Raw genomic sequence first — 19,290 nt, 5'->3', positions numbered from 1 at the left:
TTTCCCCAGTGGTAATTATTTCCTACAGTCTATGAAGTTCCCTTGCTTTAAAGTTTCTCTTTCAGTCAGTACCCACTAGGACATACCCAGTTCTTCTATGGGTGTTAGGCATCTTGGAAGATCCATTGACTTGTTTAAGATGGAAAAGATGACTCAAGGAAAGATGACTCAAGGAGAATGTTCCATTTCATTAGTGAGCTATATAGAAGTCTGAACAAGTAAATGTTAAGTCTCTGAGCCTCTAACTTACTCACAGAATAGGACCCCTCTCACCCGCAAGATGTGGCAATTTTAGGGCCAGGGTTTCTATGTGTGACTCAAAGCAATGTTGCGTTCAGTGGCACCAGCAGTGAGCATCGTCGGATCTTTACACATGCTCATAAGACTCTACTGAAAACTGCAGACCAGTTGAATCCAATGGTCCTGGAATTTGGAGATGTCTCAGCACTCAGAACTCTCATTGCCTTTGCACCATGCAAATGGGTCATCTGGTTCTGGCTAGTCTTCAGAGTTTGAGGGTACAGAATGCTCAATGTACAAACAAAACAAATGAATGATGTCTTCAGTTCATCACACAACACTGCCCAAGTTGACTGTGTGGCTCCCTTCATCCGCAGAACATCTGGAAGGGTGGCTCGAAGGCATGTGCCACTTTCATACCTGCAGAGGCACCTCCTGTACCTAGTGATCCTTCAGAATCAGACAGAAAACATGATGTCAATCAACAAACAACTCTAGTGCCAAATTCCTCTGCCTTCCGCAACCACAGTGTGGTGTTGAGGGCAATATCAACTAATTCCATATACTTAGTGCTACTGACATTAACTAGCTTTTTCTTTCCCCTCTTTCTGATCTTGGAAAACCACCTGGAAGATCCTTCTTCTCCCTGCAGAAGCTAATAGGAGGAATTTTGCATAGTGAAGACATTATTCCTCATTTACAGGACTGGAAAGAATGCTCTCTGATTCCCAGTATCACATCAAACAAATGTCTCAAACGCTATGCCTCAGTGGACTTTTTGTTCCATGGATACTTTTACGTATCACTTTAGCTGCTGCTGAGCATACGAAGAGCAGCCTCAGGGTCAGGCTTCAAATTAATCCTTCCTTCATTGGATTGATTTTAACCCTGTGATTGCAGCCTAAAAAATATCTGTGAAGTGAAAGGCAGATTATCTCTTTTTTCCTTCCACATTAGTCTTCCTTTGAATCTGCTCCATTTGAACCTAAAATACTTTTTCTCCAGCAGCTGGAAAACTCTACCTGAACCTCTCAGTCCAGTGCTGCTTTTCCTGCCCCTTCCAACCCACCCTGGAAATTAAGATTCTGCAATTGGAAATTGGCTGACAATTTGGTCGCTGATGCGGGAGGCAGATGGTGCTGAGAACAGGCTGGAGTCCAACTCCTTCTTCATTCCAGGCTTGGCGCAGAAGGGCTAGCCAGCAGAGAACCTGAGTTTGACAGCTGATTGTCAGTTTGACACAAGGACAGAGCAGTAACCGAGCCACATCTACAGCAGCCACTTCTCTACAGGTTTCCTTTCTCATGATCACGACCTTTGAAAATATAGGAAAAGTGCTCCAAGAGTACGTCTGAGCCATCTTCCACTTTTAAACACTTTAGGAGTAAACAGATAGCTTTGATGATGTCTGTTAGGGAAATACTTGTATTTTATCTCTACAAATAGCACTAGGAAGTCATAATGGAAATATTGGATGAATATCCACTTCATTGTGGTGAAGGAAAGCATATAAAAGCTTTTTCTCAAATTGTAAAACTGCTAAGACAGGGTTCTTTGGAGGAAGGTGAGACCCAGGGTCTAATTCTTGGCAACCGCCTAACCTCTTTGAATCTGTGGCACTGGCCCAAGAACAAGAACCTTGTGATGTGGGCCAAAGAGAAAACTGAGTCCCCAGAGGCTGATATTTCTGCTTTCCCAGAGTTAAGGTGGCCTATGGGGCCAATTAATTGAACATAAAGTTCCAAAAGCCCTAAGACGGAATGACAAGTAGCTACAGTATTCACACCTACCAGAGACACGCTCTTGTCTGTTTCCTGTCTTAGGAAGCTGCAGCAGAGCTTTGAGGAGACCCAGCCAACTGGTGCTGAAGTGGTCCCACTCTGCTGGCCATGGCTACAAAGCCAGTGTGTTTGCAAGCTGCTACTCTAGACCAGTCTGGAACCATCTCCTAGAATTCACTCATCCCCCACTGCCTCCTAAACATCCACTGTAATTTGTAAGAACCACTGGATTGAAATGCACAGATTTCAATTGTTGGAGACACACGGGGTCCCCTTTCCGCTCCCTTTCGTAGAAAGGCCAGCTGGTTCAGGTGATCTGTCGACTAGCTGCTCTTCCACACAGATCCACTAGATGTCCTCATAGATCCACTTTGTATTATTGAAATCCTGGGGAAAAGTCCCTTTTCTGAGGACTGAGATTTGGGAAGAGAGCATTGGGTGACTATGTAAAAAAGAAAACCAGCAAACGCCAAAGGTGAGAGGGCACTTTATGTGTCCAGGGAGTAGATTAAGAAACTTACTTCTGTTTTAAATAAATACCGAAACTTTTAACGTTGTTCTTTGAAACCTAACCTTGGTAGTTTTAAGTGGCATTCTGATATCTGAAATTAACCTTCTAACCTACATCAGCTCCAGAAAATGAAACAATCATGGAGAAATGGAAATAAAACACCAGCGGTTCTGAGTATCCATGATTCACTAAAACAAACCTGGAGGATTAGGAAACCAGAGAAAGTTGAAAGGGTGGTATTTTCCAAATCAGGAGGTCCAAGACTTAATTTCGATATAATTTTATTTTACAACTTGAGAGTATAATTTTACACACAGAAGGCCCACATCTTCTGAAACAGCTACCACTAAGCAGGGAAATCCTCAAACGTTTTTAGTTAAAGCATTTGTTCATGTTCATGACTCGTGTAAGGGCACAGCAGAAAGCTCTTCCTGGCTGGGATGCATACCCGTCAATCCTAATGAATCACTCCACCAGTAGGGAGGTCAGATGGGCCTTTCCTTTTAAGAAGGGGGACCCGGAAGTGTATATAGGTGAAGACATCTGAGGGGCGGGGGTGTCCATGAAAATGGACTATTCCAGAAGTAGAGCGAGAGCCACCCTCCTCCCAGTCGGTGGCACCTTGGTCTAGACATTGTGATTCACAAAGGTTTGTCAACACGTGGGGCTCAATCGGTTTTAACTGTTTCTGTCTTGTCTTTTAGCCTCTCATTGACCATTCTTGCTGGTTTTTTTGTGGTGGTGCTTGTGTGTCTTTGGAGATTTCTATTTTGTATTTGGTGTGAGTGTAAAAATGATGACTGGGGAGGAATGACGAGTAATAGCATGTTTGCTTTTTTTATGCATATGCTGCTTTGGAATGTGACTGCTTATAATTAACATTTAATCTTCTTATAGCAAATGGTTTTCTGCTGCTTCGATTACCAGTTTCAGCCTGTTCCTGCATGCTAACAATATGAAATTTTAGAACAATGCATGGTCTCCAGAACAGCCAGCAATAACAGTTGCAAACAGTTCCTGAGAGACACTGGGTTGAGGTTCTGTTTCCTCCCGAAGCCCTTATCAAATACGAGGCTGAAAATCACCCATTAGGATGGATGGGCTTACCTCTGACAGAATGATTTCAAAAGTTATCCCGCCTCATTCTCCCTCCCCTTGTCCTTAAAGACGGGTATATGGAGAAGAACTCTCTTTCCCTATAAATGTGTCAGATTCTATTATTGTGTATGACCCAAAATGGCAGTATGGAAATGAAAACCAGGGACTGCTGCTAATGAGAAGCATAGCGTTTCAGAGTTTGATGGGCTTCTCTTCTGCTACAGCATTTGATTAAATTTTTTTCAAAACAATTTATTTACAGTGAAACAAAAAATCATCTTTGTTTCCCTCCTCTGTGTAAATCACAAATCAATATTTCCAGTAAAAGAACTAAGCAACAAACAAGTGAGCGGTCTACAAGTTGTACAACAGATCTGGATGCATGTAAAATAACTTTATTTTTATGTCTTCTGCTGAAGACTTTTTCCTCTTTCTTGACTTAAGCTACTACTGTCTGGGGTGTCTGGGCATTCACACCATGCCTTCTAAAGTCTTCCAATTCAAATGCTATAGTGGAACTTTTTTTTTTCTTTTCTTTCTTCCTTTTTTTTTTTGTAAAAGCTCAGCTCAGGAATGATGTGCCATGCACTGAAGAGGGCTGGGGCTGCATGGTGATGATCTGAACGACCAGCTAGTGAGGATGCTAAAAGAACATGTCACTAAAAATGGGAGCCAAGTTTACAGGAATGAATCTCTCATTCATCTCCCCCAGTGCCTGTTCTTCACAATCATAACGTTACCCCTGCTTGACAAATATACTGTATGGCAAGTCATAAAGGTCTTAGAACAGGACTTGACCCATTTGAGAGATTTAAACCCCTCTTCCTGGTGACTGTAACATTCAAAGAGGGCAAAACCACAAGCCATATTTTAAAGTAAGAGTGCAACCATTCTCCACAAAGAAAAAGAAAGAGGGAGGGAGAATGACTTTTAAAATGGAAGGTGTAGGCGCGGGGAATAACACCTCTCCAGTTCAGCCTTGCTATTTGGCTATGATGCTTGGAATAAACACAAGTTATTCTCCAATCCTGTGAGAGAAGCAGGCTGGGTCATGCTAAGTGATAAGCAAACATGTTTGCCTGTTGTAGCATCAAAATGAGGCACAAAAAGGCTTCATGGACTGAAATATAAATTGGCTTGAAGGATAAGGGTGAAGTGTTTTTGAGAACCACTACAGTGATGTCCAGCAAGTTTTGTAGGTCAACACTCAAGCTGGATCCCCAGGCTCCTACGATATCAGTTTAGAAGAGCTATCAATGTTACATGTAAATATAAGTAAGATATTTTACATGGGACCTAATCTCTTACTTCATGTTTTATAACCTCTGGTCTATTTTGGCCGATATTTCCTATATTAGAAAAAATTATGATTAACCAATAACCCGATGGCTTTCTGAATTTTGGGGGGTAGGGGAGAGAAAAGCAGATGCGATTTTCAGATTCTCCCAGCTTTAAGCAGAAAATACACCCATGAGTAGCTAAATGCATTCCAATAGACCAACATCTCATATGCTTTTGGTGATTTCTTATTTGTGAACTGCCTTTAATGTCAAATACGCAGCGTTAGCCTTGAGTAGCTGCATTTCTTATATGGACAGATTTGGATATTTGTTCTGTCAAGAGTAAATTTAAATTCCTGTAGGCATCATGTAAACTCACTCTGGGGAAGTTCAGCAGAGGCATCCTCAGATTCTATATTAACATGTAATCGTTTCACATCTAATTTGATGAAAGCTTGTCCTAGGCTCTGCCTAATGCCCAGAAATGGAGGGAAATTAGAAAGCCTACATATTACATATTTTGCACCTCGCAAAAACCATTTATTGTACCAAATAAGCAATTAATTGATTGGCTGTGTGTATATTTTGACCTCCTGTATTAATTGCGCCAGGGGAAAAATGTCGGTTACATTTTTGCTGTCTTCTAACGTGTTGTTCTTCTCATCCGAGAACCCGATTGTAATCAGCCATGCCCTTTTCCTGTAGTCACCCGCTTTACCTAGGGGAGAAAAATAATACACAACAGCCTTGGGGAACTATAAAGGCAATTTATATTTTCGCTGCTGTTTTTGATGTACAACCAAACTGTTACCAGCAGTCACTCTGCATTTTTTTCTGGGTCAAGACTGTTAATGTGAACTAAGACCTGTGTTAAATCCCTTTAGCTCCCTTCCAGCTGCCTTGCTGTGTGTGACCTTGCCATTAACTACCGCTCTTCCTCTCCTCCCATCCAACCACATGGTTATAGCCAAGATGTCCATCTACAAGAGAATGAGACGGGCATGTTGTTTTGATTGCGGACGTTCTGAGCGTGACTGCTCGTGCATGTCAGGCCGTGTGCGTGGTAACATGGACACCCTTGAGAGAACCTTCCCACTTTCTTCTGTCTCTGTTAATGATTGCTCCACCAGTTTCCGTGCCTGTAAGTTTAACCCCGACACACGGAGTTCCATGTCTGTGCTGTCTGTGGTATCATCCCCGTCTTGTGTCGTGCCCTGTGGTTCTGTGAGTCCGTTGAGCTGATGTTTTCTTCCCAGTGTGATCTTGTGTGGTGACTGATATGTTGTCCTCTCTGCCTGTGTCCCTGTGTACATGCTGGGGAAGGCTCCCTTCCCATTCTGTTAACTTGTTGTGCTTCTCGTACTGGTGTGCGGAACTGTGATATTCTAGTCTAGTGATATTCTCCCTCTCTCTGTCCTTTAAATAAATATAAATGGAAATTAATGTGACAGAAAATCAAATACTCTATGACTACAAAGATGTGTGGAAATGCCTATCTTCATATTTGGGTAAAGACTCTACACTGGATTGGGTTGCAGGGAGGAAGGAGAGGAAACACGTAGAGAGAAGAAACCAATTCGACCATTCAATTGCTTTTAGTGAGCTTAGATCATTTCCAAAACACAACAGGGCTAGGATGAATGTGGATTTCTTTTTTCTTTCTTTCTTTCTTTCTTTCTTTCTTTCTTTCTTTCTTTCTTTCTTTCTCCTTCCTTCCTTCCTTCCTTCCTTCCTTTCTTTCTTCTTTCTTTTTTCTTTTACCTTGTCTTTTTAACCTGTGTCTCATTCTTCCAGTGCCAGATTGTGTCCTATGTTCTAGGAACAAGTATTCTAAATCTGTAAACCTATATTGACTGATGAAGTCTAGGGCTCTTCTCAGATGACTAGTTCAAAGGATCATCAGTTTCCCCCAAATAGAACCCTCTGTTGAACTAAGGTCTCCTGTAGCCATTGTGATTTCAAAAAACAAAACCTGTAAGCCATGAACCGCCATGATTTCCCAGAGTCCTTTGCACCAGGCTTTGAGGTCAGTCTTCTTTGTCACTTACAATTTCAGAGGTGTTAAAGAACTGGCCAAGGTCTTGCAGCTGGCAGCACTGAGATACACCAGATTTCTGAAATCTTCCTCTTCCTTGTTCTTCAGCGTGGTCTTTGCCGGTATTTCACTGACATGGTTCACGGGTGATGTTACTGGAAGCTCCAGTCTGTACACCGAGATGCGGAGATATGGGTCCTCATCTAAGGGCAGAAGAGGTTGTATTTCCTTGTGAGGACTTAGATGTCTTCAAGTGTGGCTCTAACTTTATTTTCACATTTTTGGTAGCATGAGAGGTAGAAGATAATTCTGTGTTCTGTACTTCATCCCTTCCTCTTGAAAGCACCCGACACATTTATTGGTAACCATGTTGCCACATGTTCTCTCTCTTTCTTAGTGCCCAGAGCTGGTTGAAATAAACTTTCACCAGCAGGAGTAAATTCATGTTGACAATAAGGGGTTGAGGGAAAGGGAAGGGCACTTCCCTCTTGAGCATTTCGCGAAGAATTTGCTGATTCACCTGCGTGGGTGTTGAAGATGGTCCCAGCATGAGGTGCTTGTGGGACAGTGATCCATAGAGGCTCCCAGGGCTGAAGGAGTCATGACTTCACTGTATGCCCTGGAGCGGTGTGCCATGTCAGGTGCTGGTGTTTGAACTTGCTATTCAGGACTGAGGCACAATCTGTGCATTGAACTGTTTTAGAAGGTATTTGGAAAAGTTGTATCTAGGACTGAGCTAATCATCCTTTCTCTTTCATGATTCACTGTTCTTCCAGACCAGTGCCAAGAAACAGGATTCATTTTTAAAAGTGATACCTAATGGAGGTCGTATCGAGAGGGATTTTGGACTGTGCCAACCACATTAGCCTAAAATCCTAGGAAGAAAGTTTCCTTTCATACAAATGCCACAGTGTGAACCTTTACCCCTTTATTCTCATTGTGAGAATTCTTGCTAGTTCTCATGACCCTGCAAGGTGAACTCGGTCACAACCACACAAGGAATTTGTTGGTCTACTATGTGTGGCAAGACACTGGGTTCAAAGACAGGAGCTAGTGGGGGAGGAGCAAAGGAGTGAGCTATGGTGGCACAGTTTGGCCACATCTTTGACTGATGGCAGCAAAAGTAACCACCAGCCACTGGGGTTACCCGTCTGCGTAAGGCACCACTTTTTCTGTGTTCAGATAACCACTAGGCTCTAAAACCTTGGCTAGAGAGTCAGTGGAGAAAAGGAAGGAGCCATTCGGGCTGTATGCGGTTGTGTCTTGGCACTGGCCACCCATACCAATCACAGCAAAATGTGTGTCCCCTGTGTGGGGCTCATGATACCCAGTGTGTGTAATTTCCATTTCATACAGGAGAAACCATAATTGGAGGGATTTCTCAGCTCTGCAACTTAATCCCAGCATTGATGGAGGCCAGGGGAAGAAAAACTTAGGGTGGGATTGTCCCATCCTCTCAGAAACATCCTGTGCGTGAGATTGTCGTCCTTCCCGCCCTCCCAAATGAGCCCCACCGTGGAAAACATGGAGCTCTGGGCTGTGTGTTGAAGCCATAACTGGTACTGACAGCTCGGGGGTGGGGTGTGGGGGTCGCCTCCTGATTCATCGGTCTTCCCGCCGTCCTCACACCATCAAACAAAAGAAGATTTCATCCACCCCGTGTCAGTCCTCGCACCTTTGACCATTAACAATAAGTTAGAAAAACCCATTCCAACCTGAGCCCCTTCATGCGCCCACATAAACCCTTCTTCTCCAATTAAAAAATGTCTATCTCTACGCAGAACTCCACTGGCAGAGCTCCAATAGCAATCCCTGGACTTCCCTTGCTGGTGGTGGGGCTGGGTGGTGCCTGTTTGACAGAGCTGGTGGACTCAAAGAGCAGTGGCGAGAGTGGGCTTTTCATTAAATATGAGCAGATGTGAGATGTAGAGGGTTTGACAATTAGAAATGGCAGGAGAAGGGCCCTTGAATCAAAGTGAGGTCAGATGGGCGGATCAGATTACTTCTCTTACATTCTTTAGTTGTTCTGAAAATCATTTTGAATTAGTGTCAGCAGAGCCCTGATGGGTTTTGCCCTTTGTCTTTTATGCTAGGGCCGTATTGTTTCCCAAGACACTCATTAAAGGTCATTATATTATTATGGAGCTTTGCTTTGGTCGCAGTTTCCCAGTTGAGCCAATGCTCTTTGGAGACTGCCTAATTCATTTCTCTTTTGCCTTTAGTCTCCCTCCTTGCTGTTTTTTTTTTTTTTTTTTTCTCATAAGGGGAAAGATTTCCGTTTTCAAGGGACGTTAAATTGAAACACAAAGTCCCATTATGTGTTTTCTGAAGTGGGAAGAAAAGTAGCCAGTTCCCAGAGGAGTAGTAATATATTAAAATGTTCACACAGTTTTAAAAATCTGCCTTCTAACAGCAGGGCCTGCTTGCTCGGGGCACCTCTCCTTGGAGGTGTGGCCCATCATCAAGGATCTGTTGTTGCAAAGTCACGTTCTGTTCCAACAGTTGTCTTCTTTTGAATTCGAGAGATGTAAGGTCAGACTGTGCAGACAGAAAGATCTTCAGAGAAGGAGGACTCCTTTACAAAAGCGTGAAAAAAACAGTGTCAGAAAAGTAAAGCAAATAGTGACCAGCAAGAATTCATCCAAGACTATGTTTTCGACAAGACTGAATTGTTCCATATGGTAGGCTAGAATTGGTGCACAAAACCTCATTTTCTGATCATCCTGGTTTTGTTTCTATTCCGGCTGATCCTGGGCAGAAGAACCAGAAAAGGACACCAGAATGAAATGGGCCCAGAGTTTTTACAGAGTTTATATATATATATATATATATATATATATATATATATATATATAATATATATGTGTATATATATATATATAATATATATGTATATACATATATATATAAAATTATGTCTAGCAACATACACACATACACACACACATAAATATAGATGTAAGTTCTAATCAGGGCCATTTTCCCTCCCTACAGGTTTATAAAGTAGTGCTTTTTCTCTGTTCAGAATTTATTCTTTTATTTCAGTCTGCCTCATGTGATTGCTAAGTCTAATAGAGAGGGACAATGGAAATTATGATGCAGTGTCAACATATAGGACCCTATTGATTCAAACCTCCTGAGATCTGTGTGACACAGTGCTGGCCACAAACCGTCAGCAGCCCTGGCACGAACAAATTCAACATGTGCTGGAAGAGAAACAGATCTTTAGACTTGCACTTGGAAATAGTTTTAGCTAAAGTACACATGCGATCACTCACACCCACTTTTCAATCTACTAATAGTTTAAACCTGCACAATTACGTACACCCTTTTGCAAACTACTGTAGCTAATTTTAAATGGCGTGTGACTTTTATTTCGGGTATAAATATAATACAAGGAGGCATTCAACTCCAATGGTTAAGCTGAGAGGACAAGTCCAATACCATTAGGTTGAAGGGATACATACCAAAATCAGTTTAGTGTAATCTTGAGTCTTGTCAGATAATAAACAAAAATCAGCTTATCCCGAGTAGCCTTTGGTTTGTACAGGCAGAGAATTAACATTGTCAATAGAACTAAAGTCACTCGAGTGAACTAATGGCATTTTGAAGTACATAAAATCAGATACGAGGGCAAGGGGTGGAAATAGCTCTAGGAAAATGTCTATAACAGGACACACCCTGCACGGACAGTCTCCAATGCCTGTTAGGGAGGGGTTTGAGTTAATAAGCTGTATTTAAAAACCAACAGCCTATCATTATCTGATTCTTTTTGTGTGTAGTTTTGGGTGACTCCCTCAAGCTCCCATCAAATTGTATTTGTAAATGTCTCCTATGAATCTACGTTCACTTCTGGTCCCTGAAACCGAAAACTCTTCCCACCACGGCCATCAGTGATAGAAAGATAGAAACAGGAGAGTCGAAGGAAACTCAGCTAAACATAGTATTCCATGCATTCTTTAAGCCCATTCATTCTGCGTCTGTAATTTCTCCTATTTTTCTTGTGCATGCTGGTATGATCTGTCTCTCTGACTCTTCCTCCCTCTACCCCTCTCCTTCTCTATATCCATGACAGTAAATATGGAAGCAGCCTTTGGATTCCTCTCTAGTTCTTTGTTACCCCCAGTGCACACTCCCTGGTTTGGCCATTTGCACTTCATTGCAGTACGTGAAAACAGGAAGGCAACTAGGGCCAGACAGCCATTTAATCCTTCCGAGAGACTGACGATGTACCTGGGAGGGTGTCTTCGGGCACTTTTGTTGGTAGCAGGCAAGGTTACAGAAGCCAATGCCTCTCACTCGATTTTGTGGTAGCCACCTTTAACAATGGGTTGATTGGAAATATGCCTTCCACGTGCTTCCACACTGGTCAGTTCGTTAAATCAGCTTTGCCAGGCAAGAAATCATGCATGGGCAAAATTTCCTTTGAAAAGAATCCTCTTCAAATGCCTATCTTTAAAGGGTTTCATTCATAATAAATAGATGCTTTCTTTAGTTTGATGTCAGGTGAAGTAGTTGACTTGTACTCGGGGACCTCGTGCTTCTCCCACAAAAGGTGTTGTTGAATTCTTTATGCTAAATATTCTACGAAGAACCACTTCATACAGATAAAGGAGAGAGGGAATATTCGGGCAAAAGGCAGCCAACTTTTCAAAAGAAATACTTTGAAACAGAGGGGACAAGAAGTAGAAAGGTCAGAATGAGGAAAGACGGAAGGGTCCCTTGTGTGTCCCTCTGTCACTTGGACACCAGGAATACGACACCTTAATAAGTGACTCAGCTCTTCAAGGACAAACTAGAAACGACGTTGTCATGCCACAAGTAAGCTGAGCAGAGGTCCTTTTGCAAGGTGACGTGGAAATTATGTTTGCAATTTTACTCAGGACAGTGGCCGCTTGTCACGTTACTCAGCCTGACAGCCCCTACCACCGGGCAGCGGATTCTCCATCTTCCCTCCATGGTGGAGGACAGATGTGGCCAGTTAGCTCTCCATCTCCCTCCCTCCTCCACTATCTCGGGCGACAGATGCCAGGGCCAGTCCGCCTTTCACTTGAGCTTTCTTGTCAAGGCTCTGCCTTGAGCCCAAATGCTGACCTTTACTGTATGAAATAAAGTACTGATGAACAAGCAGAGGTTTGAATTGGAGCAGGCTTGGAGCAAATGTCAGGTCCATCTCTGCCTCCCTCCTCCACCTGCACCAGGAGCCCAGATTAGACCCAGTCTGGAGTTTGCAGTGCCTTAGGCTTTATGGGTCTGGGGAGACATAACTTATTAACAAAGAGTTATTAAATTTTTATCAATTTTACAACACAATGTAAATGCCTCCTATGAATCTACATTGTATTCATTATCATTTAAAACGTTAATTAAGTCAAAGTTGCATTTAATTTCTCTCTAAATGGGCCTCTGGGAAGAGGCTTTTAGAAACATCTGTGGGAGCGTGCGGCTCGTGAAGACAGGGAATCCCCCAGCCGGTGTTCAGGATAGCCCCCTGAGTTGATTGCCATCGCGTGTCTGCAGTTAATTTGTTGTGATGCAATTGGGCATCGTCTCAAATTAGTATCAGACCAATAATGGTGTTAAGTCACTGAAGAGAGTCTTGTGGGGTGGCAGCACGGGGCCCCACCACACCCTGCCTTCAAGTCCCATCCAGAAGGAAACAAGCCCTAGATGTGCGGCTCGCCTGGTCTCAGTCACGCCTGGGATTCCCCCTCCTCGGATGGTGCCCATCGCTTCACTTCATCTGAGCTGGACGTTTGTCATCTGGCCCAACAGGTTCAAGACATTTGCCTGCATGCTCATAGGAAAGATCTTAGCGTTTGGGATCTTTGATTCAGGTTTAAGCCTAGAAGCAATGAGCATAGGGGGAACCATTTTCAGAGGGGAGTGGATGTGGAGATTATAAACAGATCAGGCTTATCGGTGAGGAGAGAAGGGTGAAGCTTGCTAAGGTGTGCTGAAAAATTCTTCTCCCTTTTTGAGAAGAGGTTGATGCTTTTGTCTTATCCAAGTAAAGGTCCACCCTCCAGGCAGATCTATTGTTATATTTGTCCTCCGTTGCACAGAACCCGGGGTTTCTTAAGGTGGCAGTGGTAGGAAATGGCTAAAGCTTCACTTAGATTCACGTTAAGACTAGGCTTTGTGTAAGGTTTGCTCTTAGTGTGCAAGGTGCTCTGCCAACACAGCCAGGGTGTGTGTGTGTGTGTGTGTGTGTGTGTACATATATATGTGTGTATATCTTGTTAAATCTAGCACATAGCATTTTCTGCATTGTAGACACTATGTCCTTTATATATATTAACTTAATCCTTTTCACGAGGTAGTAACTGTTACTGGTGGTTGAGGTGGCTGTAAACCGAGGCGGCTATAAACTGTGCCGTTTACAGATGAGGCAACTAAGGCACAGAGAGGTTCAATAACTTGCCTCAGGTCTTGCCTGAGTCAGCAGGTGGGGCTGGGATTCGAAAGCAAGCTGAGTGGCTCCACAGGCTGTGGAGCAAGTTGAGTTACTCAGATACTTACATAGTTGAACAGCTGGTCACCCAGTTTGGCTGGAGTCTATGACCTGTTCCCTGGGGGAGGAGCCCTGAAGGGGTTTTGTTCTTAATCTGCAATACAATAGAAAGCATTCAGAGTGTTTGATCTGGGAAAGGACCACAGAGACTTTGTTTTAAGAAGTGTAGTGGTGGGGCAGCTGTGGAAGCAGGGGCCAGCCTGATGAGACAGTTGGGAGACTCCCCCTGAGGGTGGGGAAGACCAGCAGAGGGGAAGCTGTGGTCGCAGGAGACCTGGAGAGCTGCTCTGAGAAGCCCTAGGAAGGAAGGCCGGAGCTACAGCGTCCAGGACTCTGCAGCTGAAGCACATTATCCAAATGCAGATCCGAGAAATTAAAAATCTTTTTAAAGAACGTTTAATTAATGACTCTGAAGCAGTTGAGTTGCATTAGTTAAATTTCTTGAGTTTAATTCTCCCCAGATGACCCAACAGTCATGATTCTTATTTGGACTCAGTGGAGTTTTCTTCTGTCGGAGGGGAATTTACTAAAGCCTTGGTTGGAACTGGAGACCTACCAGGCTGCATCCACTATCCCCAGTCTTGGGGGATCTCCATCTCTTTTCCTTTTCTAACTTCGTATTTCTTCTTCCTCCCTTGCCATGCTCTCCATTTCCATTAGGGCTCACGTCTTTTGAGTGCGTTGATGGGGACAGAGTCAGGTAGCTCTGAACTGCTGCCATGAACGGTATTGACCCAGGCTGGGCAGAGAAACAGCATAAGTGAGCACCACCAGCAGGGACATGTGACCGTCCCCGAGGGTCTTGGCTTAAGCTCCAAGTGGTAGCTTCAGCCTGACCTCATGAAAATTATTTTTCAAATCCCTTGTATGGCAATGAGACTTTTCTCTCCGTGTCTTTCTCAGGGAGACAGCATGTCTCCTTACATCTATGGAGGAAAAACAATAATAAAGTACTTCACATCCCATTCGCTGAAAATTCACTGTAGTTTTCAACCACTTACCCCACTCCAGTGGAAATACAAAACACATTTCCTGTGAAGTGCTGCCACACAAAATCTAGGGAAGTCATGTGGCATTTCTAAGTACCATGGTACAATTTTCTTCTCTGTTCACAAGACCTTTTTTTCATCGTGGCTGTATATTGGCCATCCTTGGCTGTAGGATTTGTACACGCCATTGACCCCAAAAGGTCATTAAAACAACACAGAAAAGCACTAGAGTCCTACGTTTCCTGACAGTGCTGGGGCATGCGTGCTGAGAATGCCAACTTTGGGGGTGGAATGAGGCAGAATGTACCCACTCAATTGGCTGTATGTTGTTTTCCTCTCTCAGAGGCGTTCTCCCAAACCAATATGTTGAATTACCTAGATAATCAGGGAATCCTTCATCCCCATATTTACTTACAAGGGTTCTGCTTCCCCAGCCAACCATTTTCTCAAGAGGAATCTAAATGTGCAGAAACAAGGCCAGCATTGTCAGAACCTCACATTGAAAATCTCAGCATTAAAGGGAGCTTTTTGTAAATGGCTAGATGGTGCCTGGTTTCGAGGGAGATTCTAGACATGCCCATAGATTCTTGTTCTGAGGAGACATTCTGCTGGAGTCCAGCTCAGACAAACTGGGTGAAGGGTCTGGAGACTCAGAGACCTTTCTTCTCTGACCATCTCACTTGGTCATCCTCAGAAGGAGCTATCCTCCCACAAACAAGGGAAATAGCAATCAAGAATCTCTTCTGGTAAACCTGAAGGCCCCCCATTCTATCCCCTTCAATATAACAGGGTGAATACTGCAAATACTCCCAGAGAATATTCCAAATATTCCTAGAAAAAACCCTATGCAAACTCAAAGTGGAAGCTTCTGAAGCAGATCAACATTAGGGATGGTCAGTTGCACTGAGAGACCAAGCAAAGTGAGAAAGACTGCTTCCTGGAGCTGGAGTCACTCAAGATGCACCAATAGTGTGTAAAGGGGCACCTGTAGGCCACAGAATGTGGGCCATCTTCTGGGAGTGGAGCTGACTGCTTGCAGTAAAGTGATCTCCACTTTGGCCAATGGCATCTTTCTGGGCTGGGGCCTATTGGATTGCACTCAGTCAAGAAAGGACATAGAGGCTGCCTTCCTTCCCTCCAAGGTCAGAAATGCAGTATGCTGGCATCATTGGCTGGGCTTCAGGTGTTGGCAAGAATACCTGAGTAGGAAATGGCCTGAAGGATTCCAGTTGAGTAAATATTTGATGAGTAAAAGAATGAATAAATGAAAGGATTCTCAACCATCAGTTAAAGGAATAGATGGTATGCCAGAAGCAGGATCACATGGATCCATGAAGTTCCCTAAAAATTTCTAAACAACTTTATAGCATATATATATATATATATATATATATATATATATATATATCATCCCTTATCTTATTGAAACTGCCTTGTATATATATATGATATATATATGATATATATGATATATATGATATATATCATATATATATGATATATATATAATATATATATATGATATCTATATATAGATATATATATAGATATATATATATATATGATACAAGAAGATTACAAGGAGGAAATGTAGCAAGAAAATCAAGGACATAACTGATGACCCTTGAACATTATCAACTAGTAGGTACAATCCCATATTCTTTGTGAAGACTAAAAATTGGGAAAGAAGATCTAGAAACAATGAAATCAGATCCAGATTAAAACAGATCTAGACAGAATTGAATCACAATAGGCAAAAATCCACCAATGAGCCAAATGAGAGAGATACCACCATACAAGGGTATGTAGAGCATTTCTCCTCAAAAATTGAGGACTTGTGACATTTGCATTCAGTGAGACTGATCATTTTCCTGTGAGCCAGGGTGGCACAAAAATACTGATGCCTTGGGTAGGGCCAATATGAGGAGAGGGACCTGTTTGCGGAGAGCTGTGACCATTTGCACATGGCTGCACCAATCTGCCCCAATGTGGGGGAACATTTAAGTCCACTCATGACTATTAGAATCATTGACTCTGACTTAAGGTAGGCAGATCAAATCCAACAGCACCCAAGTGGAAATTCTTCCCACCTCAAGGTATCCAAAGGCTGAGTGTGTCTCATGGCTATTTCCTATTAAGTGTCATTATTCTGTTTATTCTGCTTGAGGCAAGGAGGGGGCAGAGAGCTTTCCAGATTGCTTGCAGAGCTCTCAGGTTGCACCAAGCATTCTCTTACCTTTGAGTGGCTTTGAATTGCTCTCTGCATTTTGTCAAGGTCTATCTGGCCATTTCTTCAGTGCAGATGAGTAAATTTCCACATATGGCCTGTAACATATCCAACTGAGAGAACACATCCAGCAGTGATGCTTCAAAGCCAAAGCCCTAAACAGGTGTTACTGAAAAAGAAAGTATGGTGACCTGCAGAGTAGAGAGACCCTGTGAAAATGACAGAATGAAACTTGCTAAGAATGCAGAGGGTAGAGGAAGGGGCTACGATCACGTGGCCTGGAAGTCTTGGGACATGGGTATGAAATGTGCAAGCGGCTAGTTGCTGGAAGAGCCATTCCTTCGCAGATATCCTCAATGAAGATAAAGATGGATGTCCGATAGTCAGACATCTCCTGTCTTTTCTCAGCTATCTTGCTGGGGATTCCCAAGCCATTCATCTCACTGTGCAATGAGCTAAGTGATTCTCCTTGGCAATTAAGGCCTGAAATTCTGGGGAAACTCAGAGCAGGGAAAGGGAGGGAAGCGGTGGGATTTGTGTGTTTTTTGCAGACTTTGGAAATCAGTACTGGAGCAGTCGTGTTTTGATATATTCACCAAATGGATGCTCAGTGCATGCCAATTGCTATAATAAGAGTAATAGCTTACACATGTATGAATCTTTATTCTTCTCATTTCGTCTAAGGGAACCCAGGATAGACATCCTCCCTTACTACTGTGGGACTTTGGGCAGGTATTAGAACTTCTCTATCCCTTTGTTTCCCCATCTGTAAAATGGAGATAATAATAGGACCTGTCTCATAGAGCACCCGTGACTGTGGCCTCATCATCCCTTATCTTATCGAAACTGCCTTATGACTTTTCCATTTCTACCACGGACACGGATAGTGTGTTACTGGAAGATGGAATGGATGTTGGAGAGCAAACGAGGGAAACAGAGGGTGGGGAGGGATGACACTTCTTTCCTTTCAAATTCTATCAGAATTTCTTTTCTTGATGATGGTCTTGATCTCTACCCATCTTTGAGGTCTGGTCGTGTTGATACTTCCCATCATCACCTTTCCTAAATTGCTTTATAAGTAGTCGAGTTCTGCTTCTTGTTGATTTTCTCATTAGTGAGATTAGTGTGAGGATCTGGGCCAAATGGGGCCCAAATCCTTTAGCTAAGCCCTGCCTTCCTCCCAACCTCCGGAATGTTATCAGCATGGTAGTTTTGCTTGAGATCAAATCAGGGCAACATAGGAACTGTCATTTTTCATTTGCTGGAGCCCTTTGATCCCATTTGGGGTTTATTTGTTTCAACTGAAAAATACGATCGCTCTTGCATACATCTATCCCGTAGAGTACTTTTTTTTTATTTTTATTTTTTTTTTCTGTTAGAGATCAAATCAGAGTTGTAAGTTGTGTGGTCATTACTTATCACCACCAGATTTCACAGCCTACACCTTATTTCTGTTCTTACAAAATCACCAGCCTTCTCTGCTGTATAACGAGCACTTGCGGGGAAGCTAAAACAATATGCCTTTGTGGGTGCTTGGGTGTTAATTTATTTCACAGTTTCCTTTGCAGATATAATCAGAGTCACCTATCACATCCCTGTTTCTTCCTTTTATTGTGTTCCTTTGCTATCATGGTTGTGTGATCTTTTTCTGAAAAATGACAGGTAGTGTTTCTCTGCTCACTGTATCAGTGACTTATATTTTCCACGACTTCTCTATTGCCGTTTTAAAAATATAACATTTTATAGATGTAATCTTAGTTATTTATAACTCAGGTTTTGTTATATGAGAAAATTTCCTAAATGACACCTTGCTTTAGGTACATTTTTTTTAAAGAAAGGGAAAAAATATTCACAGCAAAAAGATTTTCCTCTAAATTGTAAATGAAGGAAAAGCTCTCAGTTAGTAAGATTATAATGCATTTTTCCTGATTTCTTAGCACGTTGAAATGCATGAAAATTATTTTTATGTAAGTGATCAAGTTGTGTTGTTTAATAACACGTTGTTAGAGGAAAAAGAGGTATCCCTTTCGATTTATTTGGATATTTACTGGGTGACTTACAGTGCTTTACATATTAGAATTGGTTTGTCAACAATTAACATTCTAGGTTTTTATATAACCCATACTTCAGGTAATAGAGGATTATTAAACTGCAACCAGTGTGTTAGAAATCTGCCGGCTGGTAATAAAATTCTTATGTATAACAGCAGCTGAGAAATACTGCTGTATATTTATGCATAGATTGCAAGATAGATGATAGCCAGCAAACCACAGAGGGGCTTGAAATGCAAATTGACCAGCAGGTGGCGCTGCTTTTCTAGAAATGAAACCCTCTACCTGGATGTATTCTAGGTACTCCCCCTCGCACCCCCGACATACTTTCTGCCTTTTCCAGATACTCCTTTATTTCTCCAAAATGAATTTCTAAAACTGAGTTTGTGTGTTTGTTTATTGAGGAGATATACCTCCACTAAGACACCACCTCTCAATTGCTAAGATTTCTTTAAATCCAACTTGCTTGATTTAAGGCTCATTTGGAATAAATCCTAGTTAAATAAATGTTATTATATTTTTCAAAGGTAACTACTCAATGCCAGATTCTTACCCCTAAGACTG

The 19,290-nt window shown here is 42.5% G+C and overlaps 1 protein-coding gene across 24 annotated transcripts in view; it reads left to right on the top strand.

The window, feature by feature from the left end:
* KCNMA1 (potassium calcium-activated channel subfamily M alpha 1) overlaps window positions 1-19,290 on the top strand; it is a 739,980-nt gene that overhangs the window by 605,412 nt on the left and 115,278 nt on the right. For 6 of the 24 annotated variants that reach the window (XM_086680093.1, XM_086680098.1, XM_086680097.1 and 3 more), the window contains one exon: window positions 5,878-6,051. The exons of the other annotated variants lie outside the window; for them this stretch is intronic. In XM_086680093.1, coding sequence (XP_086536219.1) covers window positions 5,878-6,051 — 174 coding nt within the window. The remainder of the gene's footprint in view (window positions 1-5,877; window positions 6,052-19,290) is intronic. 24 annotated transcript variants of the gene reach the window in all.

Source organism: Puma concolor, chromosome D2 (genome assembly GCF_028749965.1).
Source record: "Puma concolor isolate L17-30 chromosome D2, mPumCon1.1.hap2, whole genome shotgun sequence".
In the NCBI taxonomy this organism is placed as follows: domain Eukaryota; kingdom Metazoa; phylum Chordata; class Mammalia; order Carnivora; family Felidae; genus Puma; species Puma concolor.
This window is presented reverse-complemented; position numbering and strand designations above follow the sequence as displayed.